This window comes from Astyanax mexicanus, chromosome 1 (assembly GCF_023375975.1).
Source record: "Astyanax mexicanus isolate ESR-SI-001 chromosome 1, AstMex3_surface, whole genome shotgun sequence".
Taxonomy (NCBI): domain Eukaryota; kingdom Metazoa; phylum Chordata; class Actinopteri; order Characiformes; family Acestrorhamphidae; genus Astyanax; species Astyanax mexicanus.
In genome coordinates this window covers 99,585,836-99,607,867 of record NC_064408.1, presented here as the reverse complement: position 1 = coordinate 99,607,867, position 22,032 = coordinate 99,585,836, and the positions used below count along the sequence as shown (strand labels likewise).

General features: G+C 36.6%; 1 protein-coding gene and 1 long non-coding RNA gene across 7 annotated transcripts in view; both read left to right on the top strand.

The window, feature by feature from the left end:
• The window catches only part of phldb2b (pleckstrin homology-like domain, family B, member 2b), a 79,267-nt gene extending 71,043 nt beyond the window's left edge, over positions 1-8,224 (top strand). For all 5 annotated transcript variants that reach the window (XM_049462723.1, XM_015606631.3, XM_049462724.1 and 2 more), the window contains 5 exons: positions 770-860; positions 2,124-2,270; positions 3,462-3,681; positions 3,787-3,872; positions 5,099-8,224. In XM_049462723.1, coding sequence (XP_049318680.1) covers positions 770-860; positions 2,124-2,270; positions 3,462-3,681; positions 3,787-3,872; positions 5,099-5,239 — 685 coding nt within the window. In that variant the 3' untranslated portion in view covers positions 5,240-8,224. The remainder of the gene's footprint in view (positions 1-769; positions 861-2,123; positions 2,271-3,461; positions 3,682-3,786; positions 3,873-5,098) is intronic.
• A 3,704-nt stretch (positions 8,225-11,928) lies between these two features.
• LOC125780532 (uncharacterized) lies at positions 11,929-21,718 on the top strand. 2 transcript variants are annotated; one of them, XR_007423765.1, is made up of 5 exons: positions 11,929-12,267; positions 12,884-12,917; positions 17,521-17,585; positions 18,535-18,891; positions 21,445-21,718. It is a non-coding gene; the product is annotated as an uncharacterized LOC125780532 (long non-coding RNA). The 2 variants fall into 2 exon arrangements; XR_007423764.1 differs by having other exon boundaries at positions 11,931-12,267; positions 18,535-18,887; positions 21,445-21,714.
• Positions 21,719-22,032: the final 314 nt, after the last annotated feature.

The following is a 22,032-nucleotide window of genomic DNA, read 5'->3' as shown; positions in this document are numbered from 1 at the left end:
TATTGAGTTACTATGCGATGTACCACTGTCCACTTTCATAACAGTATGTCATACAGTCAAACAGTGCTTAACCCAGTTTGCCTTGCACAGTGATTATTAATGGGATATATATCTTTCTGTTATCTTTTATCAGCATTTTTTGTTTTGATATGTGTAAAATGTGTAAAAGGCCAATATCAAATGTGAAAATTTGTGAAGCTTCCTAAACCTATCAATTTAAGCAATGCGCATGAATTTGAGGAACACTATTTACATGACAGAGAGTCTGCAGTATTTACCCACTAACCCAGCCGTGGTTTTTGGAAGGTCTGGCAAGGCCAGGAGCGAGTTGGGGTTTGAGCAGAGTGGGACGAATCTGTGGCGGTTGAAGGGGGTGTTTAGGGTCTGAGGGTTCAGAAGAGAAACTCTAGGGAAAGTGAAGGGCTTCAGTGGAAGGAGGGGCTTCTTCGATCTGTTCCACGTGTGGCGTTTGAAGTTTTGACTAGAACACATTGGAATGTGAATCTGGTCTGCGCTCTCCGGCTCACCGCCTGGGCTCTAATGCGTTCCAGCGCTGACCAGCTTTATTGATTCCTGCTGCGCTCTGTAACGGATGAGTGTGTGTGCGTGTTTGTGCTTGTATGGTGTGTAAATGTCAGAACTGTAGATGGGTTTTGGGAGTCAGTGGAGCTCATGTGATGTGTAGCACCGCTCTGTTGTCTGTGCTGTGGGTGGGAGGTCTGCAATAACGAAGGAGAAAATGACGCCTCATCTCATTTGTTGTGAACAGCGCCAGCACCTCCAACGCATCCAAGATAGAAGAGATGGAGCGGCTGCTGCGCGAGGCCCAGGTTGAGAAACACCGGCTACTGGAACACAGGGTAAGAATATGGCTCTTAGCCATTTCAGTGAATACACTGAGGGTCCACAATTATCCAGACACCTCTTACTGATTAGTAAACTCCTCTTAACCACATTGTAAATGTTCTCTAAATACTGCTGTGGGACACATTTGTCCACACTGTCACCTTATAGTTATAATACCTCCATCCAGTCTGTGAAATTGGATCAATATGCAGAAAAAGGAGTAACTCATACAGTTTTTACCAAGAAAAAATTGTCCATCCTTAATTGAAATAATTCATTGAATTTAATCAATGTAAAATGTTCAAGGTAAAGAAATCATAATATTGATTTGAGAAAACTGTTTAAAAGTACTGTCAGCAGTAAATATGCTTTTACACACTGTGTAACTCAAACTCAATAAAGCAATACAAAAAATGCAAATAATGTGTTTTTAGTAGTAAATTAATTGACTCATATGTTGGTTAGATGATTACAGTTACAAAGAATATTTGATTAAGGCAACAACTGGGCTTAATCATTGTTTAGGAAACTGTTCCCATATGTTTTCTTAAATGATGTAAAGCCCATTATTTTTGGTCTATGGAATCGCATTCGTTGCGGTTTTGGTGCACATGGACTAATAAGAAGCTGCTCACTGTATCAGTTAGGGTTAAATAACTTGTTGCCAGCTGACACATAATCACCCATTCAGTAATTATCCAATGGGAAGCTCTTACCTATTTGCTTAGTTAAATCCAGATGGTGACACTAAACCCTGGGACAATTTATCATCTATTCCAAAACAATTATCATAACAGGCCTTACCTGTGCTTCCTTACATGGTGCTCAGGTCTTCAGCAGCCCCTGATACATGGAAAATAGGAAAAGATACTGATATCAAATGTGTAAAAAGTTGATTCATACTGGCTACAGTCCACTGCAGCTGAGGGTTATAAACCCCTCAGTAAAACCAGTTTCTCTTGCTGAAGGGCTTTACAGCTATTTAACTGTGAGTTTGTTTACTGTGTTAGAAGTCCGCCGCTCAAGCGTAAAGAGGAACAAACTGGGCCGGAGCACTGTGGGAAAGCAGCCGCTCTTCCTGTGGTGCGTCACGGGAGGCTGCAGACACACTGATAATGTTCATTCTGAGGCTTTGGAGTTAAGCTACACGGCTGGGTTTAATGATAGCTTGGACTTGAATGGTTTAGTCTAATTTGACCAGTTAGGAACACATAAAGGTTTCAACAAGTGCAAATATACATCGTCATTCGTGTGTGTTTGTGTGTGTGTTTGTTCAGGAGAGAGAGATAGAAGTGCGGCGTCAGGCTCTAGAGGATGAGCGAAGGAGGAGAGAGGATCTGGAGAAACGGCTCCAAGAGGAGACAAGCAGACGTCAGAAACTGATTGAGAGGGAGGTGAAGCTACGCGAGAAACAGAGGGCTCAGGTAAGAGATTCAGAAACACGGAAGGGCACCAAAATAAACATTATGATAGTTAAAGAAACAATTTATATTAATAATGAATGAGCAGATATCCCAATAAATTTTGTGTTCACATATACAGTCCTGGACAAAAATAAGAGACCACTTAAAAATTATGAGTTTCGTTGATTTTACCAAATGGATAATCATAAGCCATCAAACCAAGCTGAACTGCTCTTTTTGTACCAGGAGTGGCATAAAGTTATCCAAAAGCAGTGTGTAAGACTGGTGGAGAAGAACATGCCAAGATACATGAAAACTGTGATTAAAAACCATGGTTATTCCACCAAATATTGATTTCAGAACTCTTAAAAATTTATGAATGTGAACTTATTTCCTTTCCATTATTTGAGGTCTGAAAGCTCTGCATCTTTTTTGTTATTTCAGCCATTTCTCTTTTCCTGCAAATACATGCTGTAAATGACAATGTTTATTTGGAATTTAGGAGAAATGTTGTCTGTAGTTTATAGATCATTTTACTCTAACATATAACTATAAATAGCAAAGAAACCGATTCAGAAACTGATGTGGTCTCTTAATTTTTACCAAAGCTATATACAGCTGCTCATTCATTATTTCCTTTAAAACCAAGGGTTTTGATTCAATTGACTTCATCATGCTTTTGTTGAGTAACTGTCTCTACTGTACCGGGGTAGGGTTTGTACTAGACTGTGGAGCATCACTGTGAGGATTTAGTTGCATTTAGTGATCACCGTCCCTGTATTACTGTATGGTGCACCACCACCATTCAAGAGAGCACATGTCTATTGCTCCACTGCTCAATGTTGGAGATGTACTTTATACCCCTCTAATCCACACCTGGCATTGTGCAAAGTGTCATTAGGTCCTTGTTTATCTGCTCCAGAGGGTTCAATTCTATTACCAGTGCTTCTCTATTTACATGCATTTACATCTGTCTCAGTATTGAGTGCATCTTTTTAAAGTATTCAAGGAGCAGATGAACATAAACCTACGTGTATAACCCCCCTGCACTGAGCTGTGGAGCAGTGGAACTGTGTTCTCTGGAACGTTTTAATATTCTTGATATTCTTCAGAAATAACGATGAATGAGCAGATGTCCCAATACTGAGTAAATACATAAATTAATTAAATAAATAAATAAAAGCTTTTGACATTTGACTCCTGCCTGTCCAGTCTCGGCCGCTGACCCGCTACCTGCCTGTGAGGAAGGACGACTTTGACCTTCGGGGACACGTTGAATCGGCCGGCCACAGCATAGAGACCTGCTACCACGTGTCCATCACAGAGAAGACCTGCCGCGGCTTCCTCATCAAGATGGGCGGCAAGATCAAGACCTGGAAGAAGCGCTGGTTTGTCTTCGACCGCAACCGCAGGACCCTTTCCTACTACTCAGGTCAGCAGACTAATTTATAAATTATCCCAGCGACATACAGTCATACAGGCTTCTGTCAGTCCAGAAAGGATTGATACTGATTTAATATCTTTATTGTGGTTTCAGATAAACATGAGGCCAAGCTGAAAGGAGTCATTTATTTCCAGGCCATAGAAGAAGTCTATTATGACCACTTAAAGAATGCACATAAGGTAGGCACTGTCTCATTTCTTTTGTCATTTTTTGTCAACAGTCCAGACTGTTCTCATACAGAGTTCCCCAATGGTGAAACAAACTACCTTCCACTACCAGATCAGGAGAATCTCTCACTATCTTTAAGAAACATCTGAAGACAGAGCTCTTACTCTCCTAACACCTCTAACACACTAACTACTTCTAACCTCATTTTCTTCTTCCCCTCCTTCACTTCTCTATCCCATTATTTACCTTTGACCTCCTTTAGGCCCTATCTAAAGATGTTTTTACCTTTAACTTTTATTAATTTTGTACTTCACTATTGTAAGTCGCTTTGGACAAAAGCGTCTGCCAAATGTAATGTAATTTTTTTTTACTCTAAACCATTTTTTTACTCTAAACTGTTCATTTTTAATTAGTAACCTTGAGGCTTGAGCAATTGATAATGAGATCATGTGCGCCAGTGATTTTTGCCATAATTAAAGAGGAATCTAGCAGTATTTGGTATCACATTCAACTGACACTAAACTGAATAACTCCTAAATGCAACTGAACTTTCAACTGAATGTAAATGATTCTCAGTGCTCATGCTCATCTTAACCCTATCCCTGAATCAACTGTAAACCCTTAACTCTAACACTAACATTAACCTAAAACTTAAACCTAACACTTAGCCTAACTCTTACAGGTTAAACCTAGGGTTAGAGTTAGGGTGTGGGGTTACATTCAATAGAGAATCATGTACATTCAACTAAGAATTCAGTGGCATTTAATATTACTTGAATGTTAGTAGAGAATCTATAACTACATCTACAATAAATAATGGACCATCCAAATAAAGTGTTACCCTTTATTTTAACCCATAAGACTCTTTTCTGACTACTAATACCTAGAATTTTCCATGTGAACAGACAATGACCTCCAGTTAAATTGCAGTTAAAGTACAATATGATGAAATGCAGCAGTCTAATAACTTTTATTTATTATTTTTTGAAATAGCCATACATTGTTGTACTCCAAAGAAATTTGGTTTATAAACAGTATATATATAAAATATATATAAAATATATATATATAAGATTTTTCCTGTTTAGTTGAGTTGATTAATTCATTTTTAGACACAGTAAGGAGCTGAACACTTCAGGCCCCAGCTTTAAAACATCAAAAAGTCCTCCACTTCACTGCTGCCTCCTTGTGGTCCCAATATATTTACAATTTTCTCTCTTCTCTTTTTCATCTCCAGAGTCCAAACCCCTCCCTAACGTTCAGTGTGAAGACTCATGATCGAGTGTATTACATGGTGGCACCCTCTCCTGAGGCCATGAGAATCTGGATGGACGTCATCGTCACAGGGGCTGAGGGATACACGCAGTTCATGATTTAGAAGGAGCTCTTCCAGCATGTGTGCCTTAAAAGACCCAAATAATCGGGTGCTGTGCACCTATTCCAGCATATGGGGATTTTTTTATTTTATTTGATCTTTTATTTTATTTTATAATTTTTTTTTATCCTGAACAGGTCACATGATCACGGGATTGTAACCCAGTATGATGAACTGATGACTCATATTAGCTTTGCATTTTTATGAGCTGTAATGGACTCTGTGGTGATCTAAAGGCCTCTCAAATGCTGACGAAGCTGTATTCTGCAGGTGCCTTAGTGTTACATTAATTATATAGTACACTCTTAAAAATAAAGGAGCCAGAAATGGGGTTTTGGTTCTTCTAATATATCATTTTAAAATCATTAAATCATCTCAAACACAAACAATGCAGTGCAAACGCTCTGCTCTAGGGATGCACAATGATAACAGAACTGTATCAGAATTGGCTGACAATTGCTTCATTTAAATAATCTTTATTGGTTTTGATTGACTGATATTTTCAACTAAGCATAACTGAAGTATTTTTTTTATTACAAAAAGGATTTATATACATAATTTCTCTGTTTGTAACTTTTTATAAATAAATGATGGGTCAATTTAATAAAAAAATAATACATTTTTACATTTCTTAACGCTTATATACCAGAATGGGGTTAAACAATATAAAAACTTGCAGCCATGTGCATCAGCCTACAATTCTCAATTCTATACCAATTTCAGATTATTTCTATTCCAAGAACCAGTGAGGAACCCTTTATTATTAAGAGTCTAGCTATTACCCATGACTGCAACTGTTACAAAAGGCCAAAAGTGTGCGCTTGTGTGAGAGAAAGGGAAATACAAAGGAGTGACTGCTAGGTAGACACACACTAAGTAGCTTTGTTTCCAGCTAAAAGAACCCCCTGATGATGTCTGGATTGATCCAGAATGTTGGTTGGTTCTTGCAGAGCAGCACATCGTGATTTGAGTCACGTTTGGTGGAACACCAGGTTTGATTCAAGCATGGAAACATGGAAATTGGCATGCTGCATGCTGAGTGACTGTCAGTGTGCCACTGTGTATTGGTCCTCAGGGATGCAGAGGTCTATAAGCGTTATTACCAGGAGAGCTGCTTCTTTATTTTTTAATCTACCAAAGACATACAATCAGAAATGCATACGCTCATCATCTAATAAATAGTTTTATTAGGAAGGAAGTGCTGAATTGCAATGCTTTTTGTGAGGTAGATACCAGGTTAGTTACCAGGAGCAATAAATTACAGTTTAATATTGATATAGACAGTATTTATTGAGCTACACATGTAGAAGTAGTGTGTAATGCAAGTGTATGTAAAACAACATTACATTTGCATTTATATTTATGGCATATGGCTGACGCTCTCCTCTAGAGCGACTTGCAAGGTTATTCCTATTACAGAACTGGGCCGATGTAGTGTTAGGAGTCTTGCCCAAGGACTCTTATTGGTGTATCACAGTATAGTCAACTAGACCAGGAATTGAACTGCAAGTCTACTACATGATGTAGTAGCTCACTGGCAAGCAGTGGTGTTACCCACTGCGCCACACCAACAACATACCAGATGTCTCAGCATGGAGTTGTAGAGGTTCTAATGGTGCCCTGCAATTTATTAGGGGTGGAGTGTTGCTACTATGTCTAATTCAGCAATTGCATAGCATCTGTATTTTCAAGACATTTTGAGACAGCAGCAGTGTGTAGATGAGCATAGTCCTGCTGGAACAGTGCACTAGAGTCTATATTCAGAAAAGGTAGGGCCACTGGTTGCAAGACCTTATTAAAGTAATGCCAAGTTGTCAAATTGCCTGTAATAAGGACCATAGATGAGCTTGCACTGTATAAAATTGAGTCCCATATCATGACATCAGGCCTTCTGGACATGTGATGTAAGACCATAAGCTGTTCATCTTGGCACTGACCACAGAACACCATTAGGAACCTCTACAACTCCATGTTGAGTGGTCTGGCATGTGTTACACAAGCTTTACACACTACATCTGTTTGTGTAGCTCAAAAATATTGTCCGTATCAGTCTGAAAGTTTTTAGAATAAAAAAAAAAAAACAACAACACGGATTTCTGTCTTCCTATCTGGGTGCAAACTTTTTAATGATGATGATGAGTGTATAATCCACCATGCAGTAGGGATACATACAGTATAATGTGTGTATGTGTTTGTATATAGAGATATGTATGATTTGAGAGTGTAGTATTAGTGTGTGATGAACAGACATGCCATTGTAAATTTCACAATAACCAAAGGTGCTATAACACATATGATATCATATTTTGTAATGTTGTTTTTTATATGGACGAAGCCTGTAGTAATAGAGCAATAATAAGCAGTTATTAAACTTCAAGTCAATGCCACGGTTTTATTCAGTATAAAGGATTAGCTTTTTATTATTATGAGCTGTATTATTATTTAGAAAATATTATTTAATATAGTTTGGAGGAAACAAAAGTTAATTTCCCAGTTGCTTGAGTACAGTGTATATTGCATTGTTTTGTTTTTATGTGGAGTGTTATGTGGAGACTGACAGTGTTTGAAGTTTTAAGGTCTGTTTTTCAGGCCATGATGAGTTTTATCAGCTCTAAAGCCATATGTTTAGTCTGTGGTTTGGTCTGATGGTTCAGGTAAAACTCTAATCCTCTATTCATCATGGAGAGAGATTTACTAGTCTTTATTTGCTGTTACTGTTACACTAGAACTCCATCAGTGCCACTGTTCACATATCACCAGCAGGGGGCAGTATTAGCCTTAGACCCGCTTCTGTATGGAACTCCACTATTGGGGAATATTGAGAATAAGCTTTGGCCTTCTGTATATTTCATGAAGCTGGTTGAATTCATAGGAATGAATGTCCTGTTTTTGAAATATTATTTATGCTATTGTTTACCATGCATGCACCTGTATTTTTGAGTCCAGAACAATAAAGCCAGGTCACATCATACCTATCTCAACTATAAAGCTGTGTGGGTGATTCCTAGGTGTCAGCTCGTTTACTTAGTGTGTGTGTGTGTGTATTTATTTATATATATATATATATATATATATATATATATATATATATATATATATATATATATATATATATATATATATATATATATATATATATATTTTTTTTTTTTTTTTTTTTTTTTTTTTTTTTTAAGGGCTATATTTTTCTCCCTCATGAAGACACTAGAAGAGATTAAAATACCAAAAGTGTGCAGATCTGTCCTCAATGCTAAATGTGGTATTTATAATAATCTAAATTATAAAATGTTCTGATCTGTTTAACACTTTCTGTTTACAAAATATTAATTATATTAATGTTTTAAATATAAAACTTATAATGTAAAAATAAATCATAAAAGGAAAGAAAACAAAGACGAGAATGACGAGAGGTCTATCCAAACCTTAGACTGATACTGTATATTAAATTCATCCCTGATTGGCAAAAAAAGTCTAAAATTGTCTAAAATTAATGCCACATACACTATCGATCAAAAGTTTTAGAACATTACATTACATTACATTTGGCAGACCATTTGTCCAAAGCGACTTACAATAGTGAAGTACAAAAGTAATAGAAGTTTAAAGGTAAAAACATCTTTAGATCGGGCCTAAAGGAGGTAAAAGGGAAATAATAGGATAGAGGAGTAGAGAAGGGGAAGAAGGAAATGAGGTTAGAGTAGTTAGTTTGTTAGAGGTGTTAAAATAGTAAGTGCTCTTTGAAGAGCTCTTAAAGATAGTGAGAGATTCTCCTGATCTGGTAGTGGAAGGTAGTTTGTTCCACCATTGGGGAACTCTGTATGAGAACAGTCTGGATTGCTTTGTGTGAGTGTTTGTTTGAGAGGCGATGTTCACTGGAGGAGAGCAGCGGCCAGGAGGTAGCGTAAGGCTTCAGAAGTGAGTGCGCAGTGGAAACCCCGATCTTAGCAACAAATCTAAAATGATGGAGCGTTTGATCAATTTAAACTGACTTCATATAGGTAAAGTAAATAATTAGTTGATATATGAATACCTTCCTAGTTCAGCACACAATAACCACAAACTGGGGTTTTTTCTATAGTAGAAAAACAGACTACAGACAACAGATGCAATTTCTTGGCTACCAGTGCTGCTTGATGTCTATGATTTTACAATCATGGTTGAATGGGTGAGGTTGTGTTTGTTGCTTAGGTTCCTTTATATTAAATGAAAATTACACAGTACTGGAATTTTTATTTTTTTGGTAAAATTACCTTTGTTATAATATATTTTTCTATTAGAGGCTTTAGTAGAGGCTTTATATAAGCCTGTTAGGTTTTTTGCCTCTACCTGCATTGTATTTTAGGTTTTAATATATTTTGCATCTAATTCAAACAGTATGTTTTAAAAGAGTTTAAAAGAGACTGTTTGGCAGACTTGGTTTTCTGTTATATCAGCCCTTTACTCATGTGTATGGGAGATATAATAAAGTGACCTGAGGATGTAAGCTGTTTTATGTGTCAGAAAATATTTTCTTTCAGGTGTCTCTCTCACCTTCAGCCTGGGGTTTCGTGCTTACCACAGGGCACGTGGTGATGATAACCCATTTAACCCAGTTATGCCAAAGTAAAAGTACATGCACCGGAAATAAAAAGCACCCCTTGGCTTCTCCACAAATGACCATGTCAGTAGGGCTTAGTCCTAAACCTGCTCTAATTCTGGTTAATGCTGCATCTGTAGCTCAGGGTGGTGAAGATTCTGCCTGCGAGTGTGTGTCAGGTTTGTGCGTGTGTATCCTGTCTCCTCTTGGAGAAAGCCCAGGCCTCGCTGTTATCACATAAATCAAATGAAGGCTCTCAGCGATAACAAGGTGCAAAATGGATTTGTCAGAGCGATCAGAAGATTACTGCATGCAGTGGATGTTCCGCCAAGTCAGATTACTGTAAAAAATGCCATGCTTTTCACCACAATCCCAGCTTGGCCATGCACGAGTGCTTGCTGCTTTAGCCTTCTGGACACTAACACACTCGCCAAATAATACATGGAATGCTCACGCATTTATTAATATTGGGCACCTCGCATACGCTCACACACTGAAACAGCTTAACTCAAATGTGTAGGCCACATAAATGCACATTAATAAAATATATGTATATAAATATATCATCAATTGAGTCTTTCTATTTATTTTATTTAGCTTCTGTTGTGTTCTCCTTCGGAGCTGAAAAATGGGCCCATTTTAAAACCTCAATACTATTTTGTAACAGTCTTGCCTTGTTACAGTATATTCACATCCACAATATGTACAAATCGAGACCACTAAGGAAAGCCATTATCCCTTCTGTTATGTTGCAGGTTAAAGGGACCTGTTTCAGAGCTTAAAAACATATAAATATGTAAATAATACAGTTCTTGTTTAATGGACACGTGAAACAAATATTAAGAAACCAAATAAAAAAATATTGATACTACCCTGCTAAAAATCCAACTCAAGACTAGTTCATCATCCATAAAAAAAATATATTTTTTTGTTGGTCAAGAGCAAGTTAACGAGCTAGCCTTCCTTCAGAGCATATGTTTTTTCTAGATGACCAGCTGGTCTTGAGCTGGATTTTTTAGCAGTGTACAGACACTTATCAAATGTACATTTACTATACTTTTATTATTATCATAAGTCAAACGCATGTATGGCAAAGTTAAAACATTAAAAGACATTCTTTATTTGGATCTTGATTGCCCCAGTTGCAATGTATGCTCAGTGGACTTTAGTGATATTACATTATATTTCATTAATCCTATGATTTTTAACCTTATTGTGTTCTGCAGTTTTTTTTATCAGTATACTCCATCTTTTAAAGCTGACCTGAGTGCGTTTGTGTACAAAATCCAAAGTTTAATGTGCACAGTTTCCCAATTTTCTCCTTATTATAAGTAATATTCATCGAGTAAGACATGTTTGGTGCTGACAATAGTTAAATGATTTTCAACACTGTATAAAAACCTATAAAAATGCCTAAAAGTGCATTTCATAGCTAAACAGTAGCAACCATTTAGAAGCTTGAATACTGCCCATACTCCCATCTATTTTTATGGATACACTGATTCATACAAACACCATTAAGCAAGTCTATTTGAGATGACACTTCAGTATGGTTTAAGGCACAGATGGTGATTCAAGGACTTCAGACAGGGACTTGAATGTTGACTGACTCACAACTTGACTTGGCCTCAAGACCTAGGCCGAGCCAAAGTCAGCCTGAGCAAAAAAAAAACAGATAAATCCAGTTATCACCAAAGACAGTCACCCTTAATACAATAAATCAATATTCTATTTGGGTCTGAACCTTACATATGTAGCCAGGTGGTGAATTGAGAATACACCTTTAAAATGTGTGTCTGTAACTTTCATCTATGTAATGCTGCAGACTGGAGCCCCCAGTGGGCGTGGCTAAAGGGCGGAGCATGTGTCAATCATTTTCGACTGCAGCCAATCAGATACTACACTTTCGTTGTCAATCACTTTTTATTAAGCCAATCCTCAGACAGACCAAGCTGTCCATCATTTTTTACTGCAGCCAATCACCTTAACAGATCTGTCAAAAGAAGGCGGAAACTGCATTGCTACCGGTTAAACGTAGCGCGATTTAAGCTTCTGAACAGCGGTGAAGCTGAATGTGTATTTTACAAAATACTATATTAACAGTTTAAAAACATTTATGTGCTACCCCTGATAGCAGACTACTCCGATCCGGATCCGTTTTACCTCCGGCAGATCCGCGCTACAGTCAGGTCTGTTTAGTGGATCTGGTCCGGCTTCACTCCGGGTTCGGGTTATGATTGTGACTCACGTTCAGATCCGTTTTACTGACGGTAAATCCGCATAACAGTCCGTCTCATTTCACGCCTTCCATATGACTTCGGCACGGAGTCAGATACTAGATGTGAGTTCAGTGTCGTTTTGCGGATCCGGGCCGCATCGGCGGAGCGGCACAGGAGCGGGAGAAATTCAAACTCAGCGCGAGGACCAACTGACATCTGCTGAATCTGCGCTTCAGGTGAGTTAACTAGCTAACTAGCTAGCGTCATTTAATTACATTTATTGCTCATTTTTAATCTTGTATATGCTAAAGTTGATTTATCACGTGTATGTTGGATAATATCAATTGTTTTTTTGTGTATTTAATGTTAATTGTTGTCAATTTGTAGGCAAAATTGACAAAAAGCTTCACTTAACGATACCAGTTAGTTATGCTAGTATTAGCTAGTATAACTAGCTAAGCTAACCAGGCTAACTAGCTGAAATAAACGCTGTTAACTCATTTTGCTCGAGTAACACACCTTTTTTTTTATTAAAATAAACAACTTTAGTTATTCTTAGAACCTTAAATAGTTGTGTTTGGGCTTAATTATAATAAGGCTCGTCAGACGTTTTCCTGCTCCACCTTGTATAGGTTGCTGCAACAGTGATTAATAGTTAGGTTTACAAAACTTATTGCCTCATTTAGTTTAGTTTGTTCATTATTTGCAAATAAGTTTTTGGATAGCTCAATCTGGATACATAAAGTCTGATGCAAATCTGATGTATGGTAAGTTAAAGTTCAGCCTTTATTTAAAAAAAGAAAATGCTTAACTTACAATACTGAATGTAATTTTGTTTTGTTTGTTTTTTAGGTGTAATCATTTACCCATCAAATCACCTAACAAGGTAATTAATTCTATTTTCCAGCAGTTCTGTAATTAATTTTGACTTTAAGTCTGTTGATACACGTTTGATTTGATATGTTTGCTCCCCACTAAACATTAGACGTCTTATGGACGTGCAGATCATGTCTATATTGCGTCGGTCGGTCCAAGACCAATTCTGTACGTCTACACGACGTGCAAACTAGGTCCGCTATTTGGACGTCTAACTATGACCCCACTTGGACGTCAATATGCAGTTAAACATTTGAACGTCGGACAAGGTCACTTTTTTGGACGTCATGGGGACGTCTAATACAGGTGCAGGAAATTAACATTATTTAAGAATATATTTATTTTTAAATGTATGTCAAAATTGTTGTTATCAATATTGTTAATCACTATGAATATAGATTATTTATGATTAAGCATAATTTATTTCTAATTATTTATTTGAGCATTATATTTTTTATCTATTTAATTAATTAACGAATGTAGGTATTTATTTACGTATGTTTTTATTTTTATTTGGAAATGCAATTTATGTGGAAAATTGTTAAGTTGATTTCAACCAGTCAACGCCACTCTGATTTGCTGAGACCGCACGTCATCATAAACTCCACTCTGATATGCCGAGGCAAAACACGCTAAACATTTTTTGGCTGCTGCAGTAGCTCAGCTCAGCTCAGCTCATTCAGTTCAGCTCGCTCAGCTCAGCTCCGCTCCGGACCAGACTCAGCTGCCAAGCTATAAGGTAAGACGATATGTATAATAAGTTAATGTATTTGTAGTGTTAGTTGTTTTAGCTCTGTGGTCTTAACCTGAACCTGCTGGCGTTGCCTCTCTTCCCAGGCAGTTAGCTAACTAGCTAGCTAGCTAACGATAGCTAAACAGTGGCCATAGTTAAAATGGAATTGGAATTACTTTTGAGAACGACCGTAATGCAAATAATATTTACTGTAACCGAAGCTTTAACGTAGAAGCATTGTCCGGTCATTAAGTCAATGCACTAACCAGAGCTAGGCTGATAAGCCAATCTAAGCTAAATCAAAGAACCGTCTTTGGCTAAATTCGCTAAGCTAGCGTTAAGTTATATAAGTTTGTGGCACCCACAATTAACCTAGGCAACTGGGGGCAATATCAAGTGCATTTTGAATAGCCTGAAGAAGTAAGTTTATGTTAATATTACATAAATAAGGCAATTTAAAATAGTTTGTTGTGGGAAAACATTTATTAAAATAGCTTAATATGATGTGTGAGAATTAAAACGGCACGATAATTCTGGTCAGGTGTTAAATGTGTATTCCCGCCTTTAGCTTAGCGTTAGCTAAGCCATAGCATGAAGAAGTAAGTTTATGTTAATATTACATAAATAAGGCAATTTAAAATAGTTTGTTGTGGGAAAAAAAATATTAAAATAGCTTAATATGATGTGTGAGAATTAAAACGGCACGATAATTCTCGTCAGGTGTTAAATGTGTATTCCCGCCTTTAGCTTAGCGTTAGCTTATCGTTAGCTTAGCATTAGCTAAGCCATAGCATGAAGAAGTAAGTTTATGTGAATATTACATAAATAAGGCAATTTAAAATAGTTTGTTGTGGGAAAAAATTAATTAAAATAGCTTAATATGATGTGTGAGAATTAAAACGGCACGATAATTCTCGTCAGGTGTTAAATGTGTATTCCCGCCTTTAGCTTAGCGTTAGCTTATCGTTAGCTTAGCATTAGCTAAGCCATAGCATGAAGAAGTAAGTTTATGTGAATATTACATAAATAAGGCAATTTAAAATAGTTTGTTGTGGGAAAAAATTAATTAAAATAGCTTAATATGATGTGTGAGAATTAAAACGGCACGATAATTCTCGTCAGGTGTTAAATGTGTATTCCCGCCGTTAGCTTAGCGTTAGCTAAGCCATAGTGTGAAGAAGTAAGTTTATGTGAATATTACATAAATAAGGCAATTTAAAATAGTTTGTTGTGGGACAAAAATAAATGGCCATCTTCAACATTTTCTGAGATTTCTAATTTGTCTTTTTCTACTTGTGCAGATGGAGTCATGAAATGTGACGGGACAGCCACCGAGGACTTCATACTTAGGAGCATCTCAAACATGCACCACAAAGACGTGGAGGACACACCGCTGTCTCTCAGGACCTAGAATCTTAATGAAAGTATAATGATAAGGGAAGGTGTAGTGGAAAGGTGTGATAGTGTTGAGGGAAGGTGTAATGTTAAAGGTGTGATAGTGTTGAGGGAAGGTGTAATAGTGTTGAGGGAAGGGGTAATGTTAAAGGTGTAATAGTGTTAAGGGAAGGTATAATATTGTTAAGGGAAGGTGTAATGCAGGGGTCTCAAACTCATTTTTGCCGAGGGCCACATTGACATATTGGCTGTCCTCTGAGGGCCAGATGTAACTTACAAATATAAGAAAATGTAACCAGATGTAATATAAAATGAATGTAATTACTCCTTAATGTTAAATAACTCTCAATATACTATTTATTCAATCAAATATTACAGTTGCATGGAAAAATGTTTGCTTGTTGCTCTATTAACATAAATCCTTTTAATTTGTCATGTTATGAAATCCAAAAACTCCATCAATCAAGAACCAAACTATTCAAGTGAATAGAAATTACATCAAGTACAAGTTATATTAACTTTGATCAAAACGTTTGATACTGAAATAAGGCTTAATAAATATAAAATCAAAAATTGTGAGCTGTGACAGATTTAGCATTTCCTCAGATTTAGCAGTTCCTCATCCAACCACTAGTCGGAGCTGCAGCTGCAGCACCACAAGCCCGCAGTCTTTGCTTAGTCAGAGCTACAGCCCAGCCACGGGCTACAGGACTCAGCTGAGCCTGTCTGGAGCGTTTTGAAATTTTTTAAGTTCTTCTGTGTATGAAATAAAATAACCCCACTAACCGGATAATACAGCTCTCTACAGTTCATCTTTCAGCCCAAGCAGCTAACAGCAGCAGTTTAGAGCAGCGTCACGGAGGCACTGCTGGGATTACATTATAAACAGGTCAGTTAGCGCGCTGCAAACCTCATGATGTTTATAACTACGGAGTTTAATGGACACACCACGGCAGCAAGGTTAGACTGTTGAAGGCTACTGAAGACTACTAAAGCAGGCAACGCAGCGTAAGCAAAAAAAAAAACAAAAACCACACACACACACCAAAATACAAGTTAAGATAAAATATGAAAACGAACATAATAAAGCATAAATAATTAAATTGAATTGCGGGCCAGATGTATGTTTATTTTGTTAACCCGTGAGGGGCCGTATGAAACCGCGTGGGCCGGTACTTTGAGACCCCTGGTGTAATGTAAAGGTGTAATAGTGTTGAGGGAAGGTATAATATTGTTAAGGGAAGGTGTAATAGTTTTGAGGGAAGGTGTAATAGTGTTGAGGGAAGGTGTAATAGTGTTGAGGGAAGGTGTAATGTTAAAGGTGTAATAGTGTTAAGGGAAGGTATAATATTGTTAAGGGAAGGTGTAATGTAAAGCTATAATAGTTTTAAGGGAAGGTAAATGTTTAGTGAAATTGTTATGGTGTGAATCTAAGGTGTATGTTATGTTGATGTAAAATAAAGGCATTAACCCCAAATGAGATTTACTCATTATTTTTAATATTATATTAATGTTTCCCCAAACAGAAAGGGTCAATTTAAAATCAACAGTGGTAAGATGGGGGTAATTAATTTATCCCTTGCTTTTACTGGTTCTTTGCAGGTTGACATGTTTTGGAAAAAGTGAGAGGGTTGAAATGCAATTTATTTGTAAAGCATATTGTGTATAACTAACGTGCATAACTAGTTCCAGAAGGTTGTGAACCTGTTCCAGTAATTGTTTGGCTTAGCTTTGTATGCGTTTCCAGTGATCTGCTGAAGCTGGAACAATGGAACAGTTGCCACCGTCTGAAATGGCACTACAGTTATGCAGGGAGCCTCAAAGTAGCTGGTCTATAAAAACGAATACATGTAAATTTCACGTAGAAAAGACGTCCACAACGACTTAATTTAAACTAGAATTAGCCCTTATCCGGAGGTCTGGGGGACGTCAATACTGGACGTGCAGAAGACGTCAGAAAAAAGACGTCGTCTGGCGTCACAGTCTGCACCTTCAGGAGACCAAAATTGGACGTGCAAAAATGACCTAGAAAAGACGTCGTTTCAACGTCTCTTTGTTTAGTGGGTCTTAATGTAGCATTTATCCACTTTCTTATTTTAATTGTTTGTTGTGCCACTGCACTAAAAACTTTAAGGGACACTGTAAGATTTTCTTGATTAATTTATATACATTTTTAAAGAAGTAAATTTACAACCATAAAAATTAGTGTTACACTCCATTGAGCTGTAATATACAGAATAAAAGTCCTCTCATGTCTGATCTGGGCTCCACTGTGTTAAAACAAGGCTATGTAAGTATTTGCGTGCCCTGCTATCAGAACTTTCTCAGCCTCGTTTCAACACCGTGGAGGTCAGATCAGACATGAGAGGAATGTTATTCAGTGTATTACACCTCAATGGAGTGAAACAGTGATTTTGAAGTTCAGAATAGCTTTTAAGTTTGTGTTTTGTTTTCTGTCTGCGCTTGCTGCATCTCCCCCTCGCAGGATCAGCCTGGATCCTAACAGTACTTGATGCACTGAGCAGTGACATTATACATAGAGTAGTTAAGGTAAGAAATATACATTTCTTTCCTTTTAAAACATTTGTGTTGTTACGTATAATAACAATTACATCAGGCGTTATCAGATCGAGGTTCAAATTATCAAATCAAATTGTTGGCGGGGACCATTTAAAAAATCACTGGATATTGGTGTCCGTGCTAACTCTATACCCTTGAGTAAAGTAACCAAGTACTAATACTTCATTACTTTTCATCCCTTTGCTTTATCTTAAATGATTGCCACCTTTTGAACTAAAATAATTCCTAATCAGTTGTCTATTCCTGACTAGAAAACTAAAAATAACAGTTTTAAATGTTTTGCTTTTTTTTAAGCTGGAGAGAACTACTGCAGGATTTCTCCAGACTCACTGTAATTACACATGGTCACCATGACACACTAAATAGGACAGGGGTGTTTTTCCTGAAAGTGATCAATCTTAGCGAATAACAAACAAACTAACGCATGACGTGAGAAAAGAACGAGCCAGTTCTTCAAGTGTTTCCCATAGAGCTTTGCAAAAAGTTCAAAGAGCGTCTTTGTTGACTCCTCCCCTTTGCAATTCCTGTAAATCCTGTATTTCCTTGGGAATTCCATATAAGTGTGTGTATGGTGCAGTAACAACTGGGTTACAGAATGCACAGACTTGGAGTCTGCACACTTGCTAAGACCGTGACCATCACCAGTTGTCTGCAGGAAACCACCTGTAGCATAAAATCAGTGGGCAGTTAGGTGGTACATGGTGGAACTCTGTGGAACTGAGTTGACCTAGAGGCACACATATATACAGTGAGGAAAATGAACACCCTGCGACTTTGCAAGTTCTCTCACTTATAAATCATTGAGGGGTCTGAAATTTTCATCTTTGGTGCATGTCCACTGTGAGAGACATAATAAAAATCCGGAAATCACAATTTATGATTTTTTAAAAATAATTTATTTAATTTACAACTTTCTCAGCAGGATTTGGTATCCGCAAAATGGTTCGAGGTCCTCAGCCCTCGCCTCCCCCAGCACAGAGGAAAACTACCAAGGGCGGTACTCTCATTATAGGAGATTCAATTGTTAGACATTTAAAAGTATCTAAGAGTAATGGCACAATTTCATGTCTTCCAGATGCTTGCATGCTGGTAGTCGGCAAGCGGCTCCCTGGGGCGCATTGCCAAAGCAGGAACCCCGGCACCATCGCCCTCCACGTGGGGATGAGCTTTCGGGAGCGACCGGCCCCGTTCCACAGAGACAGGCTTCTCTCTGTGAACATCGAGGCGGTGCTACGCTGAGACTGACTGTCTCTACCCAGTCACACCAGCCAAGTAGGTTTGTTTGCTGGTATTTCTGCTTGTACTATTTGTATGTCAATTCTTCATAATAGTGTAAATAAAACACGTTATCAAAATAGCTGGAAAATCTGTTTTAACAACTCCATTAGAATTAATACAAACTCGTCTGTCCTTCTGAGTTACAGCAACAACCACATTAAATCGGGGCTGTTAAATATAAGATCGCTGGCACCTAAATCAGTTACTGTAGGTTAAATTATCATTGACAATGCACTCTCTATGAGACATGGGTTAAAACTGATGGATATTTAGCTCTAAATGAGTCCACTCCCCCCAGGTTCTAGCTATTTCATCTACCCATGCAGGACTGGTCAGGGTGGTGGTGTAGTCGTCAGTTATAGGAATAAATCAAAATACAGAGTTTGAAGCTAAGTCATTTGAACTGTTTAACCTTATAGTCGCAGGCCCATCTACTGCCACCAAAACCCAACATTCATTCCTGCTGATAACTATCGTCCTCCAGGACCATATGCAAAATTCACTAAGAAATTCAGTATATTTTTTAGCTGCAGTAGCTCTCAACTCTGACAGAGTTATCATTGTTGGTGACTTTAATATCTATTTTGAAAAGAAACAGGGCCCACTGAGAATAGCATTTAAATCAATTTTGGATGCATTAGCCTTCAATGAGAATGTAATGGGCCCACCTACTGATGTACTGACTCAACTTTTTTTTCATTTGGTGATCTTTTTGGCTATGTTGCAGCCAGGGGAATGCATTTTTGCAGAAAACCTGCTTTTTCATCAAATTTTTGAAATCTAATGACTTTTACTCTCAAGTCATTCATACTCTCTGGACGCATTTTGCACTCTCTGGACATGTTCATGGCAAAAATGTACACACACCTACAAACTGCTCTTAAATCATTATACATCAATATTGTTTTGCTTTTTTTCATAAATCAGGATTTTAACCATTTAAATAACTGTTTAATAATTTTATACAGTAATTACAGTGAGATGAAAATGTGTTTTCAATGGAAGTCAATGGGGCATTTTTGGCCACGAAGGTGTTCAGAGGGAGTATTTGACACTACATAAAAAAATTCTACCAATGCCCCATACATCTAATATTTATTATATTAGAAATAGTACAACTTTTGTGGGGGTTTTAATCATGAATGTAATTAAACTGTCAATTAAAGGGTTAAAATCCTGGAATATATTAAATATTTGATCATTTTGATCAGGGCTGGATTTGATTAAGTGATTTATGAAAAAATAGCAAAAAAAAATGTATATGAGTATTTTATTGCTGATTTTGTGCATGTACATTTTTGGCAACAAAGGTGTCCAGAGGGTGCAAAATTTAAATCTGGCACTACGTAAAAAAATAATAATGCAATCAAATCAATTTTGTTGCTAATCTTTTACATGTCCAAGACTCTAATAGTCACCAATGCCTCATTTGTCTGCTGTTTGTTTTGTGGAAAATAATTTTTGTGGTTTTTTTTTTTGCCAAAATACAACAATTTAAACTGTCATTTAAAGGGTTAAAATCCTGAAAATTATTTAATGTTTGGTAGTTTTGGGTAGAACGGAAGTTGATTAAGTGATTTTATGAAAAAAAAAAAGTTTATTTATGTAAAAAAAAAATATTGATGTATAATGATTTAAGAGCATTTTTTAGGTGCTTGTACATTTTTACCACAAACGTGTCCAGAGGGTGCAAAATTTGAAGGGGGCTTGAGGGTTAACCTGAACATTTATCACCTGGCCGCTTTATTAGCAAAAACACAATTACAACTGCAACAACAAATGCATTTATCAAAAACCGCTGACTTATTCATTCCGGAAGCTGTAAGACTCTTAAACTCCACTTAACAAACACACTGCACTGACACCAAGGACAAATTACTGTTTACTGTTTACCAACATGGTCACTTTACTTGCACTGAGACACTTTATCTCCACTGCTCTAATTCACATTATCATGCTGCTATAGCACACTTGCACTCTGGACTTCATGTTGCTGAACCTTCTACTCTCTATTTATTTATTTTATTCTTGGGATATTTATCTATCTATTTTGTATATTCTATTTCTTTTATTGTATTCTTTTTTTTATCTATATATCTATTAATAACAGCTCTTTGTAAAACTGGATCGTGAGATCACAATTTCGTTCCACCTCATGTACCACATGTGATGCGAATGACAATAAAATCTCCTTGAATCCTTATATTCTATTGTAAATAAAATACAATATAATTTTAAGTACGAGTTAACAAAGTTCTTAGCCTTACAAAGCTTTTGGGAAATGCACCCCAAAGCTATAAGTGCACTTTTTATTTATCTTTCTTTTAATTTTGGGTGCATAATTCCAGTAAAATGGTAATTATTTATTATGTGAAATGGTATAAATGAAAATTAGCTGGCCCCTATTAAATACAGCTGTGACATTTATATATCTTTTAGAAATTTGGTCAAATGAAAAACACTTGTCATTTTAGTACGCTATATTCATTTCTAGCCACTTCTTTTCTGCTGTTTCTGAAATAAAATATTTTCTTATTTTGTCTTTTTATAGGCTGCACTGTAGTGGTGTTAAGTGTCCAAGAATGCTCTCATCAGTGGAGGCACAGCTGGCTGCAAAAAACGTCTGTGTCTGCATGTTTATATTATGTGAATTAAAAATGGTTTTATTATTAAAATAATTGTATTAATGCCTGTTGATTTATAAATTGTTTAATTGAAATCAAATTTTATTTAAGTAGCTTAATTAAGTATTGCATTTATAACTGATGGTATTTTATTTAATTAGCTTAAGTATTGCATTTATAAGTGATGGTATTTTATTTTAATTAGCTTAAGTATTGCATTTATAAGTGATGGTATTTTATTTAATTAGCTTAAGTATTGCATTTATAACTGATGGTATTTTATTTTAATTAGCTTAAGTATTGCATTTATAAGTGATGATATTTTATATAATTAGCTTAATTAAGTATTGCATTTATAAGTGATGGTATTTTATTTTAATTAGCTTAAGTATTGCATTTATAACTGATGGTATTTTATTTTAATTAGCTTAAGTATTGCATTTATAAGTGATGATATTTTATATAATTAGCTTAATTAAGTATTGCATTTATAAGTGATGGTATTTGATTTTAAT